The following is a 27305-nucleotide window of genomic DNA, read 5'->3' as shown; positions in this document are numbered from 1 at the left end:
GCGCGTATTTGCCGTTTTTCCTCTCGACTTTGCGCAGATCCAACATTTACGAACAGCAGTGTGGGTGGTGGCTGTGACGATCCTCCACCCGCCAATGTGAATGCCGGTCGCGCAGTTCGCATCAGCGGCATTTTGTCGGCTTGGTAAATCGCCATGGAACTGGGGGGCGGATCCTTTTTCGCGTGGGACGCAGCCATGGCAAGGGGGAAGCAGCAATTCTAAAAACGCTGCCTATTCCTTTTCTTGAAGTATTAAGTCCGGATCGGTTGTGGCGTAGGTAGAGATCGGGGCCGGAATGCAAAGCAACCTAATAAAAGCAAGCTGCTTACGTGCAGGCCCTTTTAGCGAACGGCGACGCGTCGAGTCGCCCCACCTCCCGGGATCGGAACCAAATGTGCCTGAAATGGAAGGTGGGTTCTATTGAACAACGGAAAAATGGCGGGCCATACTGCTGCCTACACTAATCATTCGTCCACGCTTCATCCCATTGGCCGTTGAGCAGCAGACCTGACTACCCTTGGCTTTTCTTCCAAGCGGAGTACTCCTCCGGATACGAGCACGGGCCCAGTGTTTTGGCCCCCAATAAATCCCAAAATAAAAGCGTCCATGACTTTCACCTTGCATCCGAGCTTCCGCCGCTATCCAGCTGCATCCGCCTGCGTATTTCATTGTGCTGCCAGACACGTTGGACAAACAGCTCCAAATTCATGCTCGGTCACTTGATTCTCGACGCTGTTGACCGCTCAAAAGAAAACCGGTTAATGCCGTTCAGTGTAGCCAAGGCACGGCACGGTGCCATCGCCTCGTTGCGACCGATAAGATGAGCCATAGTTAAAAAACCGTTGCCAAGGTCTCGTGGTTCGAGACCCCTCAGTAAAAGTGGAGACTGTGCGGAGGTCGGCAATGCGTTCGTTGATCTACTCTTCGGTGACCGTACTCGAGCCTCGGTTTTTACAGAGGTTCCTGGGTGAATTTGAAGGCTGCGGCCGAGTATGGCTTCGAGGGCGATCCAATGCATAACATGCCACTCTGAACATTTCAAAAGCGGTTCTGATGGTGGCATGGTCGACGTTGAGGTTCGACTAGGGAGATCTGGTGAGGGCGGAAACCGCGCACGGGCGCAGTGTCGGTGACCATGCTTTGGGTTACACAAGGCGGCACAGAGTCAACGGATAGCATGTGAGTCTTTTAAACGCTTGTTTGAAAATCACACGTCATATTCTTGATGGCACAGCCGCGGAGGCTGGTGGTATTCTGGTATAGTTCAACTACTGCTACTACTATCGCCACCGCCCTTGTCACTGATATTCCGTTCTCTTTCTCATCTCCTCGAACCACTGCTTAACGTACGGCCTCGCCATGTGCGGTCCATATGGATCTTCCTCCCACTGAGGTCTGGGTGCCTTCATCCCTGTCTCTTCTTCACATCTCTCTATAAGCTCCTTCATGGTACCACCGCGATTGTAGCTGTCCTTCCCCCACTCTGTCGGCCTTGCTCTCTTTGTCTCTTCACGTAGTTTCTCTGTAGCCTCCTCATCAACGGTGAAATCCCCCGGGCGCACAACAACACCATAATTCTTCCTCGCGCCATCCAGCGTGACGAGCTTTCGATGCACCTCCAACGCGACAATCTCCGGCGGCCTGGTCAACGGATCATTCAGCCCCCCACCACCCCACGTCACCCACTCGAGCACATCTCCGGGCTTCACACGAAGGTGGTCCATCTTGCTCGGCAGCGGCTCATACTTCGGGCACTCCGTGCCGTACGAATTGTCCCTAAAAATCCCCTTCCGCGACCGCGTCCCCGGCTCGCCGCCATTGACGCCCCACGGCTTGGTCAGCCACCTGTCATCATGAATCGACACCTCTCCCTTACAGAGGAATCGATACAGCGTGCGCTGCGCATTGCCGCCGCGAAAGAACCCCGCGCCGCCGCTATCCGCCACGCTCTCGTTCGCCTCGATGAGCAGCGGGAAGTACAGCTCGATGGTCTCGGTCGGGATGCTCTTGATGGCCGGGAACAGGCAGTGGCAGTCGGGCCCGTCGCCGACGGGGCGCGCCGGCACGCCGCCGAAGCCGATCTGGTACAGCAGGAACCAGTCGCCCGAAGGCTTGAAGCCGCTGTAGAAGAGGTGGGGTGAGTCGGAGAAGCCGGCGGCGGAGCGGTAGGCGGCGTTGCGCTGGCCGAAGAGGGCTTGGATGACGTCCATGATGCGGCCCAGGAGGTGCGTGCGGCAGGACAGTGCGGCGGGGCGGATGGGTCGTAGGATCGTGCCTTCCGGGATGCGCAGCTCGACGAGGTCGTGGAAGCCGTCGTTGACGACGCAGTGTGGGTCGTAGATGGCGAGGAGGAAGTAGCCGATGAACATCTTGAACATGGGCGTTGAGAGGTAGAAGTTGATGGATGTTTCGGCCTGCGGGCTCGTGCCGTCCCAGTCGAAGATCAGGCGGTTGTTCTGCTTTTGCATGGAGCAGGAAATCATCCAGGGGCCGATGCCTTGGCCGTTGTCGTCGATGAAGTCGGTGAAGCTGCTGTACTCGTCGTCCATTTTGGTTTCGATGATTTGGCTGATGGCCGAACGGCAGCGGTCGAGCAGACTATCACACGCGGCTTCGTATACTTCGGCACCGTAACGATCGCAGAGCTGTACAATGTTTAGCGAGGAACCGTTTCAGGTAGGTTCAGCCTTACCTCACAGACACGAGTAGCAGCGGTCCTGCAAGCAGCAACCAGCGCAGTCACATCGCTTTGGAACCATTCCGGAATGCGGCTGTTTCGTAGGAACACCTTCATCAGATCACCGTTGAACACGCCCTTGGAGTACAGCTTAACAGAAGGAATCTGCAACCCATCCTCGAATATCGTGGTGGCGTTGATGCTCATTGACCCAGGGACTTTCCCTTGCACATCTCTAGTCCTTGTAAGCGGCCATTCATTGCAGTTCCCGGAATGGATACTCACGTCAAATGGCCAAAATTTGCAGCCCAGCCTACAGTCTTTCCGTGGTACCAAATGGGCAAGAGCACTATGACGTCGTTCAAATGTGATACGGCACCTTCCGTACCATACACGTCGTTTGTCACGAAGACGTCACCTTCTTCAATGGTACCCTTCCAGTTCTGCAGAAATTGAGTGATGAAGCTTCCGAACTGGCCTACAAGCATCTGGCCACGGGTGTTGGTGATCACATTGAATTCGTCCTGCTGATCCCGAATGGCAGGGCTCATCGCGCACCGCAGCATGAGCGTATCCATCTCGCGGCGAATGCTACCCAAAGCACTGGAGATGAGCGTTGGTATAAGCGGGTTGGCGGCAACAACCTCTTGAGCCGATGTTCTGTTCTCAACAATCCCATTGGTCAAGGCTTGAGCAGATTGATCTGGGTTGATGACAATGTTGCCCATGTTGTCGATCTCACCGCTGTAGCCGGGCAGGATAAGCGTGTTTGAGTCCATCTCGGTGATGATGCATGGTCCAGATACCTTGTAACCTTTCTTGGTGATCAATGAGCGGTTCCAGAAGATAGCCTCAACCGTCTCTCCATTGCAGACGATAGGGCTACGGGAGATGATAGCTGAGTCTGGAGGGGTGTCACTGGGAGCGTCTTCAATGGACTGGATGGGAATATCCGGTGATGCATCTGTGGCCTTGACACGAAGACGCATGATTTCCAAATCAATCGTCTGTGCCAGAGTGAAGCTGAATTGCTGTTCGTGTACTGCGTCAAATTTTTCACGAAGGAGGGAGAGCAGCTTGGATTGCTCGGACATCAGCTCAGACTCCGTCATGTTGACTGTGAGGATCAAAGCCTGGCCTTTGTACCGCATATCGGCTTGGTAAGAAATCTCAAACGAAGACCGATCTGTGCCAAGAGCTTTCATCATGGTCGTTACGCAGCCGGATTTGAGATTGTCAAATGCTGCCCTGAGGTCCTCTGCTGATGCGTCGGAAAAGAGCTTGATGTACGTGCAGGATTGCTCATGGCTCATCTTTGTTGCTGCATCACCACGAGCACAGAGGATTCCAGGAGCCGGAGGAATGATGATGGGGAATGCCCCTAGCAGCTTTCCAACCGCATTTGCGTGGAGAGGTCCAGCGCCTCCAAACGCAACGAGTGCAAATTCTCGAGGATCGTAACCTTGCTCGACCGACACGAGACGCAAAGCTCCATACATTGTTTCATTGGCTAGGTCGATGATACCCTCAGCAGTTTGCGTCACTGTCATACCCATCTGGTTGGCGATGGACTCTACGGCGGTTGTTGCCGCTCGGACGTCGAGGTTAAACGTCCCACCCAGGATTTTGGAGGGTAGATATCCAAGAACAAGATTGGCATCAGTAACGGTTGCCTGGGTGCCTCCTTTTCCATATGCAACAGGGCCGGGGATAGCACCTGCAGACTCGGGCCCAACACGCAAGGCGTGTGTCAAGGAGTTGAATTGGGCGATCGAGCCTCCACCAGCACCTACGGTTCGAACGTCAACAGAAGGGGCCTTGACTGTGTGGGAGCCGACAACAGTCTCACGGCGGAGGACAGTGTTCGTGCCGGGAATAAGAGCGCAGTCAGTTGAGGTGCCACCCATATCCAGGGTGATGAGATTTTTGAACGGAGTGTTTTTGGCAATCTCATGGCCGACGCCAGTGACTCCACCAGCTGGTCCGCTCATCAGGATGTTGACCGGTTGTTCGCCGGCGAGTTCAACAGATGTCAGGTCTCCATCAGACTTGAGGATTCTGATGATATCGGTATCAGGTGCAAGGAGCTCCTTCAAGTTGTTCAGATATTTCTTTACAACGGGTTTGACGACAGCATTGGCAGCTGTGGTGACAGTTCTCTCGTACTGGTTAATGTCAGTAATCAATCCATGGCAATGCGTTTGCTCACTTGCCTCTTGAATTTCCGGAAGAACTTCAGTTGAAGTGACAACTTCAACGTTCGAGGGGAACTCTTCCGCGATGATTTTCCTGATACTCTCCTCATGTACATTGTTTGCAAACGAGTTGAGCAGACTAACGCAAATGGCCTCTGGCTTTTGACGCTTGAGATCTTGAAGGCTTTCACGGAACGTCTCCTCATCCAGCTGGCGCACAATCTCACCCTGAATCGAGACTCGCTCGGGAGCCTCAACAGTCCTCTCCAGAGGCACGAGGGGTGTGGGAGGCTGCCAGTTGATCCAGGCTCCTAGGCCACCGGGAATTTGGGAGCGTCTTGTGCTGAGGATACTTCTATGCCCAGCTGTGACAACAAGGCCGGTTTTGGCACCCTTTCCCTCAAGAATGGCATTGGTTGCAATTGTTGTACCATGATGGATGTAGTCAAACTTGCCGTCCCAAGAGTACGTCTCTTTCAGCAACTTTCTCACCTGATTGACCCCCTCCTTTACGGCGATACTCTGGTCGGAGACATTTGTGGGCACCTTCGCGGAAACAGTCCTGCCCTCAGGAGTGATGACGCAGATATCGGTGAAGGTTCCCTATTTGTAGTATTGAGCGGAGTATCGGAAGAGCAAGTGATGTGAGACTCACTCCAATGTCTACACCAAGACGGTAGCCTCTCTCTGTAGATGCCATCTTGGGTTACTGCTGATTCGGAAAACCGAAGGCTGGGCTGATCAGCCCAGTAGACCGGGGGCCCCAATGCTGATATAGTCAATGGCCTCTTGTGCTCCAGAGGCTGCGCTTCATTGACATCATGCAGATAAGACAATCATAGGGCTTTAAAACACTCCTTGAAATGGACGTTGCACCTGAGAGTGGGAGGGCAGCCATAAAACCGAGACGGGGTTGATCGACCGATAAGGTACAGTCAGAACCCTAATCACACATATGGTAACGACCTTCCCGCATGTTGCTGCGAATCGCGCGACTTAATTCTTGACCACCCAATAAAGTCTGTCGAGGTCCTTCACTGTGACGGAGCAAACAAGGTTTACAAGGACAGATGCCAGTCAAAAGTCTCACTACCGGGGGCGAGGCAACTACATAAGAATCATACTGCTTTACGTCGGGATATTTCCCCACTTCTCTCGTCAATCTCCGATAAGAAGATTCGCCACATCGCCCCACGTCGATTACGGTCTAACCACAAACGGATCTCACGCCGTTAATGTAAGCACTAGGACTAATTATGCCTAGGTAACAACATGTTGTCTACGAGGTCGCTGCCCGAGCTGCGACGGTGCGTTGCATACTGTGGGAGTAACACTTATTAATATCGATACTAATAGTAATATATTACTCTGCCTACCTATACTACATTTATTGCTGGGATACGTTCAGCGCATGGCCATTATTGGCTCTGGCCGTTTATCGATCCCCATGCGCCAAACCTTTTTGTGTTCGATTTAATAACCTGCCGCCCATGAAATGGCCATCCCATTCGCTACTACTGGTAAACTGTATCTCACACCTGCGTTTTCCCACAGCCTTTTAACACAATAAAAGAGTAGCTTAAACAAATAAATTCGGGAGATTGGGCAGCCAGAAAGCAAGCTATATATTTAGGGCACACCAACGGTGAGGGTTCCTGCAGCAAGTAGGCATAGTATATTCAAAGTGCTGGACAAGGAATATATATGCTGAAGTATTGTTGCTTATGGTTGACGGCATGCTATAAAAATTTACTCACGCACGAATGCATCATGCAAAGGTGCAGCGACCTCATACGTGATACGCTTTATCTTCGAATATCTATAAAATGGATGAGGTGCAAAGTCAGTGAATGTGGTCGCGAGCCATAAAGGACCTTGCGAAGTGAACTTTGGGCCAATTGCAAGAATTTTGGCCCTTGGCAGGCACCGCTAGAATTTCCAGAGATGTAAACGGTAGAGATCCAGACGGACCATGCCTCCCCTCGATTTAAGTAGACCTGTGCTACAGACATCAACAACAACGAAAATAGCATATACGTGCATTTCGCCCCCGTAGAGCAGCTTTTCAACCATCTGTCACAATGACTACCGTCATCAATCACTACTGACATGCTTGTTCCCACAACACTCCCGCCCTCTACTCCGCCTCCGTCTTCTCTCTCAAAACCACAACTTCAATCACGTAAGCCCGGTGTAGCTTACCAGCCTACGTTCACTGACTGGAACCCGCGGATTCCGCGCAAGCAAATAGTGCGGAACAGTATCCACACGTCTCGGCGCCCATCCCGGAAGTCCGTCAGGCAGAAAAGCCGAACTACCGAATCTCTTCGCAAGTGTCAATAAAATTTTCAACAGCGGAATTTAGGCACAAAAAATCATTCATGATTGTGCAGAGCTCTTTTAATTGGATATGGGTAGTTTTATCTACAAATACCCTCCATCTACATCGTTCCCAATGGAAAGTATGAGCAGCAGCGCTCCCGCAAGTGAATGTCCATTTATTTGTTCCATTTCGGATCCCAACGTATCTCGTTACTCATTCATTGTGCCGCAACAAGTGAAAAACAGCAACCATGAGTTTTCTGTAATGTCTCAGCAACTTGATCGTTATTTTACATACGCTACACTTCAAAGAATCACTTACCTAAAGACACGTCTGGCAAGCACAGCCCTTGTCGATAGCACAAACGCCGCTGCAGCACTCAGCCGGCTGCTGGCATTGCACTAATCATTTCCGTCAGCATAGCAACGAAACAGAGGATGATCAACTTACCACCACGGGCGGAGCACCTGGGCTGCAACAGGCCCGAGTTCTCAGGTTCTGCGCTCGGCGCAGCGAGGGCGGCGGCAAAGAAGAGAGCGATCATGGAGAAGGTGAAACGCATGTTGGCGGTGTTCAAAAGACTCAATTGACTGTGAATGAGCTGGTGGGTTTGGTGAGGAGAGAGACAAATTCGAGAGAGAAAGAGGCATTTTATATGTGTTTTCTCGGAACCGTGGTCCGTCGAGGTACATAGCCGAACTGGGCATTCGTGTCAGACCAACATTCAATCTGCATGATGGTTCGTGTCTGCGTGCTGGTTCGTGCCTGAAGGATTGGATGCCGATCAGTAACTTTAGTCGATCCTGGAGAACTCAAAAAGGCAGGCGTGGGGTCCCACATATGCGGGGATACGAAACGGGGGCCAGAAACACAGCGACACACATACTGCTTCCATCACTTCCGTTGCTCGCCTAATGGACCGTGCGCTGATGCCAGCAAACAGAAGGATCACCTTGGCTCGGCCGGTGAGGGGAAGGCAAGAAAGCCCAACTTACGACGGTTCTGGCTCCAAGGTTCAAGAGCTTGCACGGGCCAGTGGACATGCAGAATTGTGGACTGTTTACGGACACAGCTTGCCAGGGCCTTCAGCCGGAAAGAGAAAACAGATTAGCCGCAAAGTCAGTGTCTCAGAAGATGCCAGGGCGCAAAGGGAATTTTTCAAAATTTGATATCTTTTCTCCGCTTATGAGGCGACCATGGTGAGAGTCGTTATATTGCTGGACGCTTTGTATTCGGCACAATTTAGCAGCACTTTAAATTCTACTTACCAGATCGATTTAAAATCGATCTGCAGCAGCGTCTCACCACCTAGTAAAATGTCAACAATACGAAAGGGCTTATGGCACACTACATCTTCACACTGCATCTTTACACTAATTAGTTAGTGTCATAGACGGTAATACGGGTAAAGAAACTTAATTAATTGAGCTATACCTATCTAAAGTTGACCTGTGCTCGATCGCTGTTCATGTGGTTTGTTTTTGGAACTGAATGAAAAATCTGATCCTAAATCATCTCCCATCTTATCCAGAGAAATACTGCACAGCCGTGCTCGGATGATTTATCTGGAAATTGAGAGAGGGATTTGTTCTATTTAATTGCGATCAGAACTAATTATGAAGTTTGCAAAATCGTGGAAAAGAACAACCTCAAAAATCGGTTGTACTTATTTCTTGACTTTTCCTGAAGAACGTTCTGCCAATAGTTGATATCTCTGCGCGCGATGTCTGTAAAATAAGGGTGTAAGTTCTTGGATTTCGGCGTCAAGATGTAGGTGAAAAACTTACGGTGGAAGTATAAGACAGCTCTTAATGTCCAATGGAGGTGCCAATGATGTGACTCGTTTCAGCTGTGGGATCTGGGGCACGGCCAGCAATATGAGGTTTTGGAAGCGACGTGATATGCTGGTGGTATCCTGATTGAACCCAAGTATTCGGAATAGTGTACGTAGTCGGGGGAAGTTGAATACATGATGAATATGGCGTGTTGGTGGTGGTACATGAGCAGTCAGGTTCCAGCTCTGCAAGAATGGGACCCCCCAATCCGCCGTTGGCCGTGCAAGTTGAAATGTTGAAAGGGAGGGGAATGGAGGGGTCATGAATAATTGACTGAACAACTTGCGACGGGACAGGAGCAAGGGTCGCCGGAAGACTTGATGCAGGGTAAAAGATGGGGCTCTGCGCTTCTATCATTGTGGGATCAATTGTGCAGAATGAGCCGTCACCACGGCTCCACGTGCCTGCTTCGAAAGTACTGTATGCAAGATACTTGGTCGGCCAGGTCCTGCCAATTGTCAGATCATTTACCACATATCTACAGGGAATATGGAGAGGTTTACAGAGGTGTACCGTTCGCTTGCCACGTGATTGATGTCGTACTGGCTTGGATAGAGGGGAGGCAGTAGCGGCTGGAGGTATGGGTGGTAGAACCATCTGGTCCCACAGTAGTGTATTGAACGAATTCGGGCGTAGTCGTGATGAAAAACACGTCAAGGCAGTAAACCGTGCCAGGGTATGAGAGCAGAGTTGGTTTGACAGCTTGAAGGACACATCCCGTGCATTTTGGTCCAATGGTGACAACACCACGCGAGGTCGTCGATGGAAGCGGGCTTGGTTGAGATTCTGAGGAGGCGAGACGGGAGGTCCCCTGCGGGATAGCGTGAACGGATAAGACCGTGAGAAAGAGGGCCACCAAAATGAATGAATGCATCCTGAGCTGTATGGAGTTGTCACGGAGGAACCAAGCTTGGTGAGCGTCTAGCAAGAGATGCAGATGTAAACCTTTATATCCTACATTCCCTGTGGGCATCTTATGTTCCAATTTTGCTGTGAAAGTCTCGCGGTCCATTTGGGAGACGGACAAACGTCAAAGCCAGAGAAGAACAGATCTCACGCATTCCTTACCGTACTTGTGTTTCTGGACAACGGTTGCCAACAGCTGAAAGCCACAGGTGTACAGTTGTGTGAAATGTGGCGCCTGCCGTTCTATCTGGCTTATGCACCAGTGACAAGAAAGGAAATACGTGGTTGGATCACAATATTTGCTTCAAGTGATAGTTTTTGGGGGCCAAAAAATTAACACTAAAGTGAGCTGATCCAATTACATTATCTTCGAAATTTGCGCGACGGCTGCTGGCAAGTTTCGCAGTGCGACACTCATTCCTCGTTGTTTGTCTCAAACCCTCCATTCGCTCGTATGATCAGCACAACACGTGAAACATGCGGAAAACCCCTTTGGCAGGGTCTTGTCACACCTGCAACCGATGATACTCTTTGGGGCGGTACAAAAGAGAATATACGTGGATCATAGTTAAGCGCTGATGACAAGAATTGGACAGGTGAAATGAATGATTCGTGGACAGCCTAATCGCGATACGGCAGGTGGTTTATCGTTCGTTCAACATGTTCTGGCGGTGAGGCGGGTGAGTTGCATTGCTGCCTGCGAGTCACCTTGTGCGGTATTGGTGGTCTTGCTGCGGCGCCTCATTACCCCGCTTTACAGTCTCTCTGGCGGTACCTGAATTAAGCAGCATACTAATTAGTGAAACGGAGGCTGGTGAAACTAAGAAGGCTGCAACAGCATACCATTTGGGCTCCTGCGTCTTTCGGGCTAAGCTGTCCTGGTTTTTTTATGATCCAGGTATTACAGTCAAGCACATGTGAGCTTCGGCCGAAGTAACCCTCAACAAGCTTCAATTGTTCACCGCAATAACTTCTGGAACATGCGATTCAAACGTTCTAGATTCTAATTATGTGGTGACTGTGCACTACACACATTACTAGCCTGCTGCCTGTAAGGGGTCGAACGTACAGAGTCTGGTTTAAACTGTGGCACGGTGACGTCTCGTCGCACGGACTTTGCGATACATTATTCACCGCAGAAACTGGAGACATCCTACGCATTGGTGTTGTACCACATACCTGATTATTTTGGCGCGCTCGGCTGGACTTGCCTACGAAACCCACCCAAGTAGTGTTACAATCATTTTGAGCTGAGTTTCTGCCAGGCGCTTTGATGTGAGACACCATTTTTCTCCATCAGCCTTAAAAAACGTACGTGTTCGGGTTTGTCTTTTTTCCCCTTTCCCTAACATCCTTGCTCAATCCCCATAAAATCAATCGGTTTCCTACATTCATCGTTTCCATTCATCTCCACATCCAAAACGTTTACATTTCACTGGGGCCCATCTTTGTAAGGCCTGACTATGCAGTGGATCGAGCTTCTTTAGCCTCCCACTCAATACTCCCTCGATAACGCAAATGACTGCCAATCCGACCCCGACGCCGTATCTCGCCCCCCCAACTCAGGAATGGGACGGGATGGATGGAAATTGGTCAACGTTTCGCATATCCATCGGCAGCATGCCTAGTCAAAACTTCCGTGTGCTCGTCTCCACACGTGCAGGCTTGCTATGGGTGCCTAGCCCGAAAGCATGTGAGGGCTATAACGATAGCTGTCCATCCTCACGTGGCGTGGAACCCTTCCAAGGCAAAAAGAGCGATGGATTCCTGACAAACTCATCATCAGATTGGGATGACCTAAGCATTTATAATCTTGGTCTTGAGGACAGACTCTATCCCAAACACGGAAACGGTGACTACGGCTTTGACAGAGTTCGCCTGGGGTTTGGTGACAACACAGACGCTCTTGAAGTGAACAAGACGCTGGCAGTAACCTACGGGGATGACGATTACTGGTTGGGCCTACTGGGAATTGGCGAAGTGAACACCACCCTACAAGAGGGAAAGCAGCCCATTCCGAGCTTCATCCGGGACTTGAACGACACCACAAGAATTCCCAGTATATCTTATGGATATACAGCCGGTGCTTATTACCGTAGGTTCTAGAATCTAATTTGGGAAGACAAATTTTGACTTGCCGCTCAGGAAACACGAAAGTGCCCGGAAGCCTGGTGATTGGGGGCTACGACCAATCCCGCTCCCAACCCTCAAAACACAACTTCTCCATCTCTCAAGACACTCAGCAATCTCTTTCCGTTGCTATCCAAGCTATTGGTACGAATTCTAGTCTCTCGGATCCGGGGCCTCGGCGTCTGCTCACCAACGGCCATTCTTCGATCATCGATTCCACAGTCTCACAACTCTGGCTCCCTGAAGATGTCTGCAACAACTTTGCAACGGCTTTCGGCCTTACCTACGATGCAAAAAAAAATTACTACCTGATCAATGAAACAATCCATGACATTCTCGTCGAACAGAAGCCAACAATCACAATGAGGGTAGGGAAACCGGGAGACACCGATACCAAGAACGGTATCCAGATTGACCTGCCCTACGCGGCATTCGACCACTACATCGGGTTTCCAGCCTACCAAGACACGAGGCGTTACTTCCCCATCCGTCAAGCAAAGAACTCTACACAGTACACGATCGGTCGCGTCTTCTTGCAGGAGGCCTACCTAACCGTCGACTACGAATCGTCCACATTCACACTTGCACAAGCCCGCTTCGAGGACCCCATGCCGGACAGGGATATTCGCACTATCCACTCCAAAAACTATGTCCCTCCCTCTAGGCCATCCTCATCACTCAGCGTGGCAGCCAAAGCCGGCATTGCCATCGGTGTCATCGTCAGCTTTATCCTCGCCATCGGCATCGTCTACTTGTACTGCTGGCGGCCGCGGCGGGAGAAGAAGACGCACAAGAAGCGACCCAGCATTGCCAGCCAAGCGCCGACGTACCAGTCGTCGGCAGAGCCACCGCCACACTACTACCGCGAGGCCAAGCCGTATGACCCCTGGGCCACCATGCCGCAGGAGCAGCACGCCGAACATGGTCGACAACACCACCAGCACTCGGTCTCAGAAATGCCTGCTGGAGCGGACGGCCAAGAGAGGAGGCCGGAGCTGGACGGCAGCGGCGTCGGCGGTGGGTCGTATGAGCTTGCAGCCCCAATGAAGGAGAGGGAGGAGGATATCGAGGTGCATGAGATGGGTGTCGATCATAAGTCTGAGGTTACTGTTAGCCAGGATCATGGTCGTGTGATGGGCGAGGAGGGGGAAAGCAATGCTTCCGAACAGAGGCCGGCTGGGCGGAGGATGTCTTCGTTCACGCTGCCCTCACCACCTTGAACTCTGCTTATTCACTTGCGTTTTCGTTCCACCGTCTCTTGTATTGTTGTTCTTGCGACTGTTCAGATTGTCTCGCCAAGGTCTGGATTCAGACCGATGATTCAGTGTACTTTAAGAACAGAATTGATCAATGATAATTGTATTCATCACACTACTTCGATGTTGAGCACCAGTTGGTTCATACGCAAAGTGATCAAAACGAGCTCCAAGAAATTAATAACCTCTGATGGACTATGTTCACGTTCACCGAGCTCGTAGAACCCGACAGACTACAGACGATGGGACCTACGGTAGGAAGTTCTAGCAACTAACTACATATTAGATGCGGGATATGTATCATGGGATAGGGTTTAATCACCTCAGCCCACCCCCACTTCTGTTTCGCAGGCTCACCATCTTCTACCGCTTCCCTACCGCCACACTGTTCGACAGTGCCGCACTATATTTTATATTTTGCCGACAATGCTCTCCAACCCCCAGAAAGGCTTGTTTCCTGACCCAAGTATGTGCAAAACAATTTCAACTACATCGCGCTGCGAAGACCGGCGACACCGACCGGTCTCAGGAGCTCCTCGGGTCAGGCTGTCACAACATGCGGCGAGAACAATCCTATCGCCGAACGCCACCGCACATTGCCATATGTACAACCAGGTTGGTGTCGCCTGCTTCTTTCTCTCAGAAGGGGCTGACGTGGAGAAACGTGCGCCGGATGATCTCGGGTATCACATCGACAGCCGCTGCAGCTTGCTGGACACAGGGGCAACACAAAATTTGCCACCCTGCTTTGGGATACAGGGGGCTGGCAGTGTAACCGGTCAGCCCGACATTTCATTATGCCGCTGAGGGTTGCAGCCAGGGATGGGTTCGCCAGCATTGTTTGTGAAATGCTGCCTTCATGGGCTGAGCCGAAGGGCTGGTGCAGCTAGACACGTGGTAATGCACTTCGATTAGCTGCGTCACACTGGAACAAAGAGTCGTCAACGTGCGTTTTGCCGATGGAAGCCTTGAGCAATATTCGCTGGGCAGAGCTCTCAAAGCGGCTCGCCTTGAGTAAGTGGAGCGGTACGGGGTTTTACGGGGCGATTTACACTGGTGGGTCCATCAAGAGTTTTCTTCATACTTATTGATGTGCGCATATATCTGCAGTTCTATCATCCAGAAATGGGCAAGGGGGCCTTTCGTAACGCAACATTTTCAAAGAGAGCCTTTGATGCGCAGCCACTTTTGGTCGTTGAAAACGGCCCGAAGCTTGACGCCGATGCATCTCATTACCCAGTCCGGCGTTTATCAGCCATTCATCTCCCTTTGGAGCATGGAGTCCATAAGTTGGCTAGCATTCCAAATGGGAAATGCCGCTGGCTGAGTGCCGGGATGTCGTCAAACTCTTGAGTGCGGACGCAACTGAAGCAGGTTTAATTAGCTGAAATCCGCTCATGTATCTCATCGGCACCTACTACCTGTCTCTTACAGCGTCTTATTTACACAAAGCGTCGAGGATCGTGGCGCCCTCTTAGACAGCCGGACTCCATTGGATCGAGGTGCCGGATTTCTGTCATTTCGCTACTAAAGGAAAACGGGGTTACAGTCTGATCGGCTTTACATATAGTGTTGCATAAACTCCTCAATTATTGGATGCCCATCAAATTAAGGCCCACGGAACTACAGCCTGGCGCTTGGCTTCTGTTGCTGAATTGCCTCAACCACCTCCTTAGCACCTTCCTCTCCGGAACATAGCGCTCCCTCCATGTAGCCTTTCCACTCTTTCGAGAACTCAGTTCCCACGAAGTGCACATTACCCACAGGCTTACCGTAAACAGAGTCGAACTTGGTGTAGTGTCCAATCGCAGTGACCGGCGCCAAAGCACCCTTGCTGTACGGCTCATGCTTCCAGATTTGCTCGAAGAACTCAATGGGGCGGTAAACCTCCGAGTCCGGACCAACATCGAACAGCGCAGCAAGCTGCTCGAGCACCACCCTCCTCCGTTCATGCGGATACAGCTTACCCCACTTCTCTCCCTCATTGCCGTTGACAAAGCAAGTCAGGGCGTAGAACCGCTTCTCATCAACGCTGGTGTCGCGAGCAACGACGACGGGGCCCTTGTAGCTCAAGACGAAGCCGTTGTAGCCGAGATCACGCCACCATGGCTTGTCGAAGCAGACGATGGCCTTGTTGTAGTGACCCAGCAGCGTCGCGTTGGCGACTTCCTGGACGGGGGCTGGCAAGGGTGGCGAGATGTTAAGGTCTTGATACATGGTGCTAGGGAGAGAAATGATGCATTTCCTGGCAACGAAAGTCTTGCCCGTTGTGGTGGTGACGGTGACGCGAGACTTCTGATCTTCGATGGATGCCACTGGGGAGGACAGGTGGATGTTGCTGCTTCCGACCAAGCCAGCCAGGCCGATGGGAATTTGCTGTGCGCCTGTTGTTCTACGTCAATTTTTGGCCGTGGCTTTCAATCCGGTTAATGAGGCCTGAGTAACTCACCCGTCGTGATACGCATGTAGTTGCCGCCGGTGTGGTCATCTGCACGGACGGCTAGAAGCCCTTTGTTCCGACGGCAGTAGTCGATGAACCATGCCGCTGACTCCTGGGAGGATTCGAGGCCGTGCATGACGCGAGCCCACAGGTTGATCATCTGCACCGTCTTGGGGCCAGCACCAAGGTTACGGACATATTGGTCAAGAGTTACATTATCGTCTTCAGGACGGGGACCTTCCTGTCTCAAAGAAGCAGCTTGGATGTGGTCGCGGATGAATTCCAGGTTCTTCTTCTCCTCGGGAGTGAACTGTTTGGCGTGTCAGTAGGTAGTAAAGATGAGCAAAACTGATTATTTGAGATATGGGATTCCCACCTCTGGAGTGATTCCAAAAGGGTACACAATCCTTTCTCCTTGGTCCGTCTGCATTACGGCCTTGCCATCCAGTCTCTGCTTGACTACCTGCAGGCCGAACTGCTCAACGTAAGACCAAACCCGCTTCTGCAGCGTGTCATTGACCCAAGCAGCCCCCAAATCGGCGCAGCCACGTTTTGAGGCTAATGGAACACTCCAGACTTTTCCTCCAACACGGTCCCTAGCCTCAACAACAACGACAGATAGTCCCGTCTTCTGGGCAGAATACGCTGCTTGAAGACCACTCAGCCCGGCTCCGATAACTACGACGTCGAACATTGTTGCAGCAAGGCGTGAAAAGTAACACCAAAGCACGGAAGGTTGGTAGTAGGAAGATACTTTGGGAAATAAAAGATTGCGGAGAGTAGAGCCTGCAAGCTTTGGAATGTCTGTTTTAAGAGACCACTTTTGAGCCTTCCAATCGCATTCGGTTGCCAGAAGAGGAAATTTCTGGCGCATGCGATCTACATCGCCCTATTCTGAGAATCGGGATCCTCGTGTGTTTCTGGTGCGGATTGGAGGATAAGTAGAGAGCTGCATCGGATGCTCTCCGATGCTGTCATGCGGGGTTAGCCATCACCCCGCGTCTGTCCCGATCCCTGCAAAATACACGAACCCCGATCCCGCCTTGTCTTTTCCGGTGCGAGGAGAGAAAGATTGATGGAGTTTCCGCTCTTCCGTTGCTAATAAACGTATCCATCGTTCCATTATGCCATTTCTGTTTTCTTCGTCACTCTGGAAATCATCGTTTCACGCACACACTTTCCATCAAAATTCCGCTATCTTTGTGAACAACCCAACCAAGCAAAAAAAAAAAAAGTACTCAGCCAATCCTTTGCCGCACAACGTTCAAAATTTGTAAGAGGTAGCAATTTCGTATTTGTAATGAAACGGCCTGGCCACTAATCCAGACGAATGACGAGCTTTCCCACTTGCCTACCCTGCCAAATAAATTCTATAGCCTCGTCAGCCTTATCAAATGGATAGACTGAGTCTATGATATCGTCGAACGTCATTTGTGTAGCAGAGATAGCGGCGACAAGATCGTCCATATCCTGCTTTGACCCAGCATTGATTCCTCTGTTTTTCAAGTTAGCTCCGCCGTCAACAGTGCAGTAGGTTCTCACCTCAAATTTACTCTCCTATCGATCAGTAGTGGGAGAAGCTCTGACAATTCGTTCACATCCTGCTTGCTGAGATAGCCGACCTGGCTAATCACCCCGCCCCGCCGTGTACACTTCAAGCTCTTGACGAGCGACTGCGTTCCCCCAACCTCAATCACAAGATCGACGCCAGCGCCATCAGTAAGTTTGAGGACCTCCTCGTGCCATGCCGGGTTCTTGCCGTAATTGACAGTCAAAAGCGGTGGGTTTGGGAACTTCTCTCGCATGCTCTTGAGCTTCTCGTCACTCGACGAAGTCAAAATGACCTTCAGCCCCGCTGCCCTCGCAAGCTTGAGCGCGAACATGCTGACACCGCCAGTACCTTGCAAACTATCAGCAGATGCCGCCTCCCAGCAACCGCAGACGTACATACCTTGAATCAAGACGGACTTCCCGAAGCCAACGTCCTTCAGCGCAGCCCAGGCTGTCACGCCGGCGCAAGGTATGATGCTCGCCTGGATCCAGTCCAAATGGGCCGGCAGCTTGCAGACCTTTTTCTCGTCAAACACCAGATAGTCCGCCAGCACGCCGTCCTCGTCGGCGGCCAGCCACGACCGGGCCGTCTCTCGCCCGGTGAGGTTCTCCGTGTCAGTGATGGGCGCTACCCGGTCTCCAAGCGACAAGGTCGTTACTCCGTCGCCGACGGCTATCACTTCGCCGGCTGCGTCGTTGCACGGGACGCCATGGGGAGTCACGGGCCAGGGGTTGCCGCCGTTGGCGATGTTGGCATCTCTGTAGTTGAGGGAGACGGCGTGGACTTTGATCAGGACGGAGGTTGCGGGGAGCGGGAGTGGAAGGGGTTCGGTGACGAGTTTGACCTTTGGTGTGCCGGGGGTGTGGTCGTCGGTCCGGCGGTAGGCGCGGCGGGTTGTGACGGGAACGTTGGCCATGGCTGCTTCCTTGAAAGGGCTGTTCTATCTGGCATTGTGAATGCATCAAGACATGGTGAGCTTTTCTTCATACTTGAACATTACAAATCACACCGCATGACAAATCGATGGCGTATTTGGAGGGCGGGGTTAAGAATGAGGTGAGCATGAGGGGCCTCGGGAGCGCGGTCCGACCCGCTGCAGACTCGGCTCTGGCATCCGAAAGCCACTCGGCTTCGGAATCTCCGAACGCCATGCTCTGCATTTTACCAAGCTGCGGAAAACGTTGCTCGAAAAGGGTTTCAGAATCCCACTCCAGTGATAGATAATCAATCAATTTGCCTGACTACGAAAAGCAGGTGATCTAAAAGTAGCTAGCCACAGGCTCCCCCAGCACATCCATGCGAGGCGCGATCCCGAGCCCCGGAGCACTCGGCGCCACTACATGGCCGTCACGGACGGGAAAGTCTCCATCCGCCGTCTTGAGCGTAACCATGTCCCGGCACTCCAAAACGCACCGCAGGTAGCGCTTCGGCACAGTCTGACCCAAATGCACAATTGCCGCAAATGCAATGTCCGACCCAACCGTGTCCTGTACACTGATGGTATAGCCCGCAGCAATGCAAATGTCCCGCTGGCGACGGCTCCTCGTGAGACCGCCCGCTTTGGAAATCTTGAGCCCAATACCATCCGCTCCATCCTCAGCAACAAGCTGCACGATGGACGCGTCGTCCGTCGCGAGCTCGTCGAAGATGATGGGTACGTCGGTCCTGCGCCTGAGCGAGACATTCTCCCGCCACGTCGCGCAGGGACTCTCCAAGACAAAATCCAATCCACGCGGCAGCAGCTTAAGCATGCGAAGTGCAAATTCAACAGTCAGTCCGCCGTTCGCGTCAACAAGAAAGAACTCGCCCGGCCGCTTGTCCGCGAGCGCCGCCGCAATGCGCGCCGCGTCGGCCGCAGGCTCATCACCCGCAATCTTAATCGAGTGGCCTTTCGCTCCCTTCGCCCTGTACTCCGCCACACGGCCGCGCATCGCCTCCGGCTCATCCACGCCTATCGACGTGATGATCGGCATCGCGTCCCCCGTGCGACCGCCAAGCAGCTCGCAGACAGGCATGCCGACCGCCTTGCCAAAGACGTCCCAGCACGCAATGTCAAGCGCGGTCTTCGCGTGCTCGTGGCCGGCGAGCGCGGCGTCCATGGCGTCGTTGACGCGGTCGACGCGGCGCGGGTCGAGGCCGAGGAGCTTGGGCGCGATCTCGGCGATGCCGGCGCGGACGCCGAGGGCGTGGGAGGCGATGTAGGTGGAGCCGAAGGGGGTGCTTTCGCCCCAGCCTTCGAGGCCGTTGTGCGTGGTGATGCGGACGAGGGTGGCGTCGAAGGTTGTGTAGTGGCGGTTGTTGGAGAGGCGGTAGAGGCCGCCCGAGTAGGGGAGGTCGAGGTGGAAGACGTCGATGCGGGCGATGGTTAGGTCGTCGGAGGACATGTTGGCTATGATTTTGAAAGGAGTTACGAAGGATATGATCTGAACTGGTGCTTTCTGAGGAATGGCTTTGTTGAAATGCCCTGTGGTGGGTAGATTGATTGATATATTGGTCAACATGTGAACCTTGCAGGGTTCGGCGGAGATTCCGAGACCACCATTCATGGATTGCCAAAGAGAACAATATATTTCTAAGCATGCATGGAAGATCCCTCTGCAGTATCGCTATGATCCAGCCAATCTCCAATTCCCCAATTTACTTGGTCATTGTTCGCAACTTCGAATATGACTTCAGTCCAAACGATGCTGCAAAGTCCCGACCTCTCCAACCTTGAGCTACATGTCAACGACGGGCCCCTCGCTCCATCAGACGTTACCCTTCTTCGGCAGTCGCGGGCAGATGAGCCTCTTGAGGAACTACGACACAGCTACCACAATGAGGGCTATCTCTTCAGCAAAGGTCTCCTCCCCCGAGCCGACGTCCTCAAAGCGCGGGAGCAATATTTCTCGATGATAGAGCTATCCGGCGTTCTCAAGCCCGGCAGCAACCCAGTCGACGGCATATTTGATCCCGAAAAAGACAAGGCAGATTTCCCCGGCATCGGAGCCAACGCAGCCGGCGCTAGCGGCCCGTTTGGACGGCGGTAGCAACTCGGCCAGCTTCGTTGACCTGACGCTTAGCGCGCGCACCACGCATCCTGGTACGCCAGCGGCCTCTGCCAGCATCCGACCCTCCCCGCCTTCGTCAAGCAGCTCACGGGATGGGGCGAAGATACGTTGCCGCTCCAGCGAACGTTGTTGAGGAGCAACATCCCCGGCAACTGGGCGTGCATTATGATCAGATCTTTCTGAGGCACGGTGAGCCGACCGCTGTCACAGCGTGGGTGCCGATCGAAGATGTGAGTCTGGAGGGGGGTGGGCTCATCTACCTCAAATTCGGCATGTTGGAATCGCATTCCGGAGTTCAGCGATGGCAACCAACAGCTCGTTTTTACAGGTGACAAGCTCGGCCAGCAGTTCGAGGACGACTTTGCAAAGGAAGCGGCTGTTTCTGGTCTGAGTGAAGAGGAATGCAAGAATGCGTTCAATCGCGACATGATGACTACCGGTTTTCTTGCTAATGGACCCGCCGGGTTTGCGCGACAGCACAAAAGTCGTTGGCTCTTGGAGGCTTACGAGGCAGGTGACCTTGTGTTCCACAAGCCGCACATTATTCACGCGTCTACGATCAAACAAGACCCGGAGAACCGCATCAAGCTCGGCACGGACTTGCGTTTTGTGAATGCGTCACGGCCTGACGACTCAGTCAGTGCCTGGAAGTTATTTTTGTCTAAGACCAGAGCTGATGCGAGTACAGAGATGGTGCAAGCCATACACATTCGAAGATGGGATATGATCTTTGGCAAAATCAAGTTGTGTGGTTACCACAATGTTTTCAGCCCAGCTTTATCGGGCATTCATAACAGGTCCATGCACTCCAAGATCCACAGTACTCCCCGTCTCCACCACCCTGGCCTATACACTACACGCAGCGTTAGGACTGGCTTCTTCAATTATCAGTACATCGTCGTCGATACTTACAGTGGTGTCTCCACAACAATGCCGGTTAAAGAAACCGACTTTACAAGAATGACCGTTACATTGCTAGTCGAATAGAATGTTAGACGGTTCATTACAGAAACATCGTATGTAGTAATAACTTACACCGCAGGATCTATGACCGTCTTGACAGTCGCTGGCAATAGCGCCAATGCTGAGTAGGAAGAGAACAGAGACAATGCTAAACCGCATATTGCTGTTACGTCTGATCGTAGAGGTTGCAAGACGTGGTGGAGGATGTTGATAAACTATGTCTTGGATGCGGAAAGAGCATATATATACATAGTTCTGTTGAGCGATGTGTTGGGGGTGACTGCGGGTCTGCATGATGGAGGACATAGGACCCCTACGGATTTGAGTATAGATAGCGAAACTACAAGCCACGAGTAACGGAACCATAGAAAACAGCGGGGCTATGAGCAGCGGAACAACGAATAAGGAAGCTCCGGACAGCGGAGCCCCTGACAGCGGAAACCCGAACCGTGGAACTAGTTAGCTTAGTCATAGCAGATGATGGGGACTCGTTCCTCAGCAACCCTCCCTCACGCTCACCATGCCATCCTGCATGCATTTCTCGATCTTCATCTGCAAATATTTTAAATTTGATCGGCGTTCAACACTAACGAAAGCAGAGAGGTAGTATGTACAAAGAGCAGATATCTGACGATGGGATGTGACTTGCCTGGATTTACGATGATCAAGCACCTACTTTTCAGGGTCTTAAAAGCTAAATATACGACAAATGCTAGAGCGTATCAGGTATAATGCGCAGGAGCATCTTACGAAACATCACGATCATTGGCTCGGTGATTATAAATAACAACGGATCCATTGCGTAAACGGTAAAGACTGTGTGGCCTAGCAAAAAAACTGTGAAGTAGTCTAGGGGAGTAGCCAAATGCGTTTACCACCCCTCAGTGCGCTGAAACCTCTCTATACTGGGCAGTTGAAACACTCAAGACCCTGGTTGAGCGTTTCCGGTGAACCACAGTACGCGCCATCTCCGCCACCCTTTCCTACGCACTACGTAGAATGTCAATACTGTCTTGTTTAACGGTCAGATGCAATGTTGATACTTACAGACGTCCCCTCACAGCAAGGCCAATTTCCCAACCTGTACCAGCAGCTTGTGCCGTTGCATTCCTAATCGAGTAGAGTTAGACTTCGTCTTGTGGTTAGAACCGTAAGGAATCGTGACGTACACCACACTCCGCGTCGCCATCCTTACATTCCGCGGCAACGGCTGCGCCGGCGAGAAGGAAGAAAGCGGAGAAAATGCTGAGACGCATATTGTTGACGAGTTTGAGTCTGGATTGTAGAGGTTGCGAAAAGTGTTCGAAGATGTGATGGTGCTCTTTTTGCAACGCACAAGGGGCGTATTTATACACGACTGCTTGCCAGAGGCCTTCTCGCCATCACAGCGATTGAAGACCAGCAAGAAAAGACTGAAGGACTACTACTTCCCGATTGATCAATACTGAAGAGCTACTACTGCCCGATTGATCAATGTTGAATAGCTACTACTGCCCAATTGAGCAATGTTGAAGAGCTACTACTACCCGTTTAATCAAAGAACCCTTGGGCGGAGCTCATGCGTGTTGGTTTGTTCAGTGGATGAAGTATAAAGGGAAGCGATGTGCACAATCCTCTTTAGGCCCCCGCATCCGTTTCAGCATTGAAATCCTTTTGTGGATCCGCAGTATTCTGTTCTTTTCTGGCCTTGATATGTGACACAAGGAGTCGTGAGGCACATGGAAGAAGGAAAAGGTAGTTTGGCAGGGAGCACAAATGATGAGAGGAATACAATCAACTGAGCTTTCCACCATCTGATGATGCATGGAGCGTCCATCAACGGCATAATGGAAACGTATTAGCGACTGCCGTCGGTAGATCTGCCGGCTATGGCTGGCTCTGCCGAGCGGTGTGCGCATGCCTGAGCCACGTCATCATGAGACTGATACCAGCGCCGAGTCAGGGCAAGTGCAGCGTTGTGTGGCTATGTTGCCTGGGCAGTCTTGGTTAACATAGAACGAAGAGTGCTCGGCATTACAGTCGTCGAATCGGAGAAGGAATTGCTGCATTGCTATCAGCTGGTCTGACAAGGAGAGTATAGCGTGTACAAGCAATTTGGAATGTTGATATTCACAGAAGGGCTCTAACCAAGGAGACCGAGCTGAAGGAAGAAACAAGAGGCGGTGACAGCAGCGGCGGATAGAGCGGAAGACCGGGCGGTAGTAACGCGAGGCGGATGCAGGTGTTTTAGCAAAGGAAAGATCGACACATCTCCGAGCACGGCGCGGGGCGGAGACGTGTATGCGATGCACCGGACCAAGGCTCAGACGAGATATTATCAAAGTAATCATGTATCTACGCAGACTAGTGTAGGCTTTAATGCGAAATTGGGGTTTGGATGTTCCTGCACACCGTAACCGAATCATGATGTCGATCAAGTACCATTAACGTTAATCATTAGGGCTGTCTGCAAGGCTTAGCAACCAAATTGGGACTTCCTCACGAACCACATCCGGGATTCTTCCGTTCAGGTACCCCACATGGATTTCTCAGTCGACCAATAACAGAAATCAACGCTTTGGGGGCTGAAGAGGAGGACAGAAACTAGGCAGTACCCTTGTATCAGGATCGAAGGAGTCAACAAATTATTTGCCGTCGATTGCCGAATTCCAACTTGTGTATGCGGACCTCAATCCCTGAGAGTCCCGAAGGGCTGTGCAGAGATGCAGCCGCCCCAACTTGTTACAATAACAAGCAGAATGACGCCTAGGGAATTGATAGAAAATCCCTTCATGGTACATTGCTCACCGCATTCGGGGTGTGGGTTTGTCGTGGCAGAATCGCGCGACATAGTTGGCGAGGTCACACGCTTTGATGTGAGAGAAGTGTTCTGCCTGAATCCATCCTGCTTAAAATTGGAATAGCACGATGGAGATAAGATGAAACTTTGGACCACGAAGGGATAGACACGCATGTTACTGTTTACACCGACGTCACAATGCTTACGCCCTGCAGCAGCCTCCCACCAAGTAGCGTAATACGATCGAGCCACAGCCGCCGCCACACGGCGATCATCCCCACAATATACTCAGGCCCTTTACTCGGGCCCAAGAGAACGCGCACTGCGAAGACGACCACGCTACGAAAAAGCTTGTATCTGGTCAAGCAGCGTCTAGCGGCCTGTCTTACCTAACATACAACAACATCCGCCTGATCTTAGAAGATAGGCAGCTTAGATTGCACAACGTTTCATCGGGAATTCGAACCTGCTTATGGTTGTTTTAGAGTGCGCCTGTTACTGCGCGCTGTATAACCCTACACACACTCCTTCGTGATGTAAATACTGTCACACAACGCTCTTCACACAGTCTCACAAAAGTGTAGCCCTCCTCCATGACGTTCCACTCGACTTCACTGTCTACGTAGGCTGAGATCTTATCTCACCTCTGTCATCTGCGGTCCCGACACAGCCATCCCATCACCAATGAAGTTGCTGACCCGGCATCCACCCTTCCACATACACCCAAAAAATCAATATTTGCTAGCATCAGCATTCTTCAAGAGGATTACTCAGGCTCCAGTGACAACACCTTCACGCCTGGAAGCCAATCCTTCGTGACGTACTCACTGCGGTGGCAAGCTGTCAGAATTGAACCCAAGGCAACAAGCTCTCTTCATCTCTACACATCACTTACTTGCGCGGGGGCTGGATGTGAAGGAGAACTAAGGTATAAGTACCAGTCTCTTCGTTCTCATTTCACCCGGCATCACAGTCCTCAAAACACCATCATCTCACCTCACTATCAAGCCACAACACCTCTTCAATCAACGTCCTTCAATATGCGTTTCAACGTCGTCTCCATCCTTTTCATGCTCGGCGCCGCCATCGGTGTCAATGCAGCCTGCAGGGACGGTGACGACTTCTGCGGTGTATGTTTTCCCCCTTGTGCCGCAGACACACCTTCCCGAGTATTGGAAATACTGACATGAGGGACTATAGGACTGCAACGGTACCTCCTGCAAGGTCGCGGGGATCAACTATGACTGCGCGGCTGGTACTTCGGTAAGAGATGATTATGCAGCAAGACTACAACATGTTAAGAATCCCACCAGCTAACTTGCCTGCAGTGCGTCGGCAATGGCGGTGGCGATGGCGCCTACTGTGGTTCTACGACAGGGTACCTCCAAGGGCCCTACAACTGCCCCGTCAAGACTTAAGAGTTTGGCCAAGTGCCATCAGGAACGAGTGAACGATGGGAATGTGTCTCTTTCAATTATGTATAGCAACGCTCGTTCTTCTCGTTTGTTGATTGTTTCCTCAATTAGATAGTCTGCAGTCTATTTCCAATCATTAAACCGGTTCCATAAAGCCAACCAGCCTTCATTGCAATGGCAAGAGATCTCGTGAAAATTAGACTAGACTTAACTATCGCCATGAATACCCAATTTACACCAATGAGTTTATTTCAAGCTACTAATGGTGTAAGAGTATAATAACAACCGCTTGATATAACTTATTCCATAAACGAGATGGCTACGTTCCACGTAAATCCATGGGGCATTCAACCTTGTCGATCGGTCAAAAGGAATCAGCCCCGGGGGACTACGAAGTGAAGTTTTTTGACCGAGTCCGATCCAGAGCTGGCAATACCACGGTTTCTTTTAAAGAAAGGAGTCTTGTGTACTGACGACCCTACAATTACAGCGCTCTCAGATGAAATTTTGTCCTTTTACTTGGTAAGCTCGAAGTGCTATGCATAAAATACATGTTCCGGAAAATACCATCCCGGTAAAATAAATCGAACCATGTGTATGGCAGAACTTCGCAAAATAACGGATGCGGCTCATTAATGCGCCCCGTCACAATGCAAAAGTTTCTCGGCTGGAAACAGCGCTACAAAATATGCCAGCCACACGTATCGGAAATATTCTGTTGTTTAGAAGCATTGTATGCTCTTTGGAAATACTATGGTGTCGTCTGTTGCTCGGCAATCATATTCTTCGACCCAACCAACGAGTTTGCCATAAACGATGCTGCGCTACACATTCTGTACGACATAACCCAACTGATCCACTATCCAAACAGATTGCGCCGCGAGGCTGAGATGTTTGCCTGCCTCGCGTCGAGTTAGTACAGTTGCGGCTCGCCGCCGGCGGTGCAGCACGAATGACTGTGCCTGGTAATAAGGCTGAGTACGAGCGCCTGAGACGCGTCTGCACTAAACATGTCCTCGTTATTTTTGGCATTCTAACGTATCGTGAAATTTTTGCTTATCGGCTCCAATGGCCAGCCACACGTTAGTGATGTTGCTCCCGTCCCACATACTGAACTTCTTGTCTGTTTGAGATTATGTTACACAATTTGATGAATCAGTCATATTATTTCGGCACTGAATGAGCAACTGCAGGACTGGAAAGATTGCCCACCAGATGACGGCATCCTATATTGTTGAACTAAGTTTATTGTAAAGTTACCATATTTGAAGTGAGGAACATGCAGTCCTATCTTGGCCTGAGACGGCTGGCTGAGCGAGAACGACTTTTACTCGAGGCGTGTGACAACAAACAGCAAGAAATCAACCAACTCCTCACCGTTTCAGCTGAGCTCCTGGATATCTGCATAATCAACCCGTCTCATAAAATGACCATAACCTCTCCTTCAACCATCATCATCCAGCCTTCTACCTCTCCAGGACCCTCTCGAAATTTTTTACGGCTTCAAACTATCAAACTCGGTTTCGAAAATGCACTTCTACCGCGTTCTCTCCGTCACGCTTGCTGTACTCCCTGCAGTCCTCGGAGCATGTTGCAACCCTAGTTGTGACGTCCGTGATCTAACGTGTGGTCCGAGAGATTGCGCTGATGGAACTAAATCGACCCCATGCTGCGGTGTCAACAAGTGCAATATCTTCTGTTGCGCCTGTAAGAAAGGTATATTGTCTCCAATTTCTCAGCCCACGTAGACCAAGCTTTGCTTCTCTCTAGATCTGTTTTCGTAA

General features: G+C 51.4%; 7 protein-coding genes across 7 annotated transcripts; 3 read left to right on the top strand and 4 right to left on the bottom strand.

Moving 5' to 3' along the window:
* Nucleotides 1-1298: 1298 nt before the first annotated feature.
* On the bottom strand, nucleotides 1299-5572 carry LTHEOB_3004 (Hydantoinase/oxoprolinase; the record flags this gene model as incomplete). Its single annotated transcript, XM_035511880.1, has 4 exons — nucleotides 1299-2645; nucleotides 2693-2912; nucleotides 2963-5475; nucleotides 5528-5572. The coding sequence occupies 4 exons, from the start codon at nucleotides 5570-5572 to the stop codon at nucleotides 1299-1301; spliced, it is 4125 nt and encodes a 1374-aa protein (XP_035363730.1).
* Nucleotides 5573-11454: 5882 nt separating this feature from the next.
* On the top strand, nucleotides 11455-13286 carry LTHEOB_3003 (Peptidase aspartic protein; the record flags this gene model as incomplete). The annotated part of the gene is made up of 3 exons (XM_035511879.1): nucleotides 11455-11629; nucleotides 11723-12031; nucleotides 12082-13286. The coding sequence occupies 3 exons, from the start codon at nucleotides 11455-11457 to the stop codon at nucleotides 13284-13286; spliced, it is 1689 nt and encodes a 562-aa protein (XP_035363729.1).
* A 1659-nt stretch (nucleotides 13287-14945) lies between these two features.
* Nucleotides 14946-16456, bottom strand: LTHEOB_3002 (Amine oxidase; the record flags this gene model as incomplete). Its single annotated transcript, XM_035511878.1, has 3 exons — nucleotides 14946-15706; nucleotides 15772-16072; nucleotides 16139-16456. 3 exons carry the CDS (start codon nucleotides 16454-16456, stop codon nucleotides 14946-14948), a joined length of 1380 nt encoding a protein of 459 aa, XP_035363728.1.
* A 623-nt stretch (nucleotides 16457-17079) lies between these two features.
* On the bottom strand, nucleotides 17080-18230 carry LTHEOB_3001 (alcohol dehydrogenase; the record flags this gene model as incomplete). The annotated part of the gene is made up of 3 exons (XM_035511877.1): nucleotides 17080-17257; nucleotides 17305-17662; nucleotides 17714-18230. 3 exons carry the CDS (start codon nucleotides 18228-18230, stop codon nucleotides 17080-17082), a joined length of 1053 nt encoding a protein of 350 aa, XP_035363727.1.
* Nucleotides 18231-18573: 343 nt separating this feature from the next.
* LTHEOB_3000 (Muconate-lactonizing protein) lies at nucleotides 18574-19698 on the bottom strand (the record flags this gene model as incomplete). Its single annotated transcript, XM_035511876.1, has 1 exon — nucleotides 18574-19698. The coding sequence occupies one exon, from the start codon at nucleotides 19696-19698 to the stop codon at nucleotides 18574-18576; it is 1125 nt and encodes a 374-aa protein (XP_035363726.1).
* Nucleotides 19699-19980: 282 nt separating this feature from the next.
* LTHEOB_2999 (Phytanoyl-hydroxylase) lies at nucleotides 19981-21091 on the top strand (the record flags this gene model as incomplete). Its single annotated transcript, XM_035511872.1, has 4 exons — nucleotides 19981-20327; nucleotides 20377-20396; nucleotides 20693-21000; nucleotides 21053-21091. The coding sequence occupies 4 exons, from the start codon at nucleotides 19981-19983 to the stop codon at nucleotides 21089-21091; spliced, it is 714 nt and encodes a 237-aa protein (XP_035363725.1).
* Nucleotides 21092-25146: 4055 nt separating this feature from the next.
* Nucleotides 25147-25524, top strand: LTHEOB_2998 (uncharacterized protein; the record flags this gene model as incomplete). The annotated part of the gene is made up of 3 exons (XM_035511871.1): nucleotides 25147-25236; nucleotides 25307-25369; nucleotides 25435-25524. 3 exons carry the CDS (start codon nucleotides 25147-25149, stop codon nucleotides 25522-25524), a joined length of 243 nt encoding a protein of 80 aa, XP_035363724.1.
* Between the last annotated feature and the right edge of the window lie 1781 nt (nucleotides 25525-27305).

Source organism: Lasiodiplodia theobromae, assembly GCF_012971845.1.
Source record: "Lasiodiplodia theobromae strain AM2As chromosome Unknown scaffold_7, whole genome shotgun sequence".
NCBI classification, from domain to species: domain Eukaryota; kingdom Fungi; phylum Ascomycota; class Dothideomycetes; order Botryosphaeriales; family Botryosphaeriaceae; genus Lasiodiplodia; species Lasiodiplodia theobromae.
Note: the sequence above shows the minus strand (reverse complement) of the source record. Positions and strands in the feature narration are given on the sequence as shown.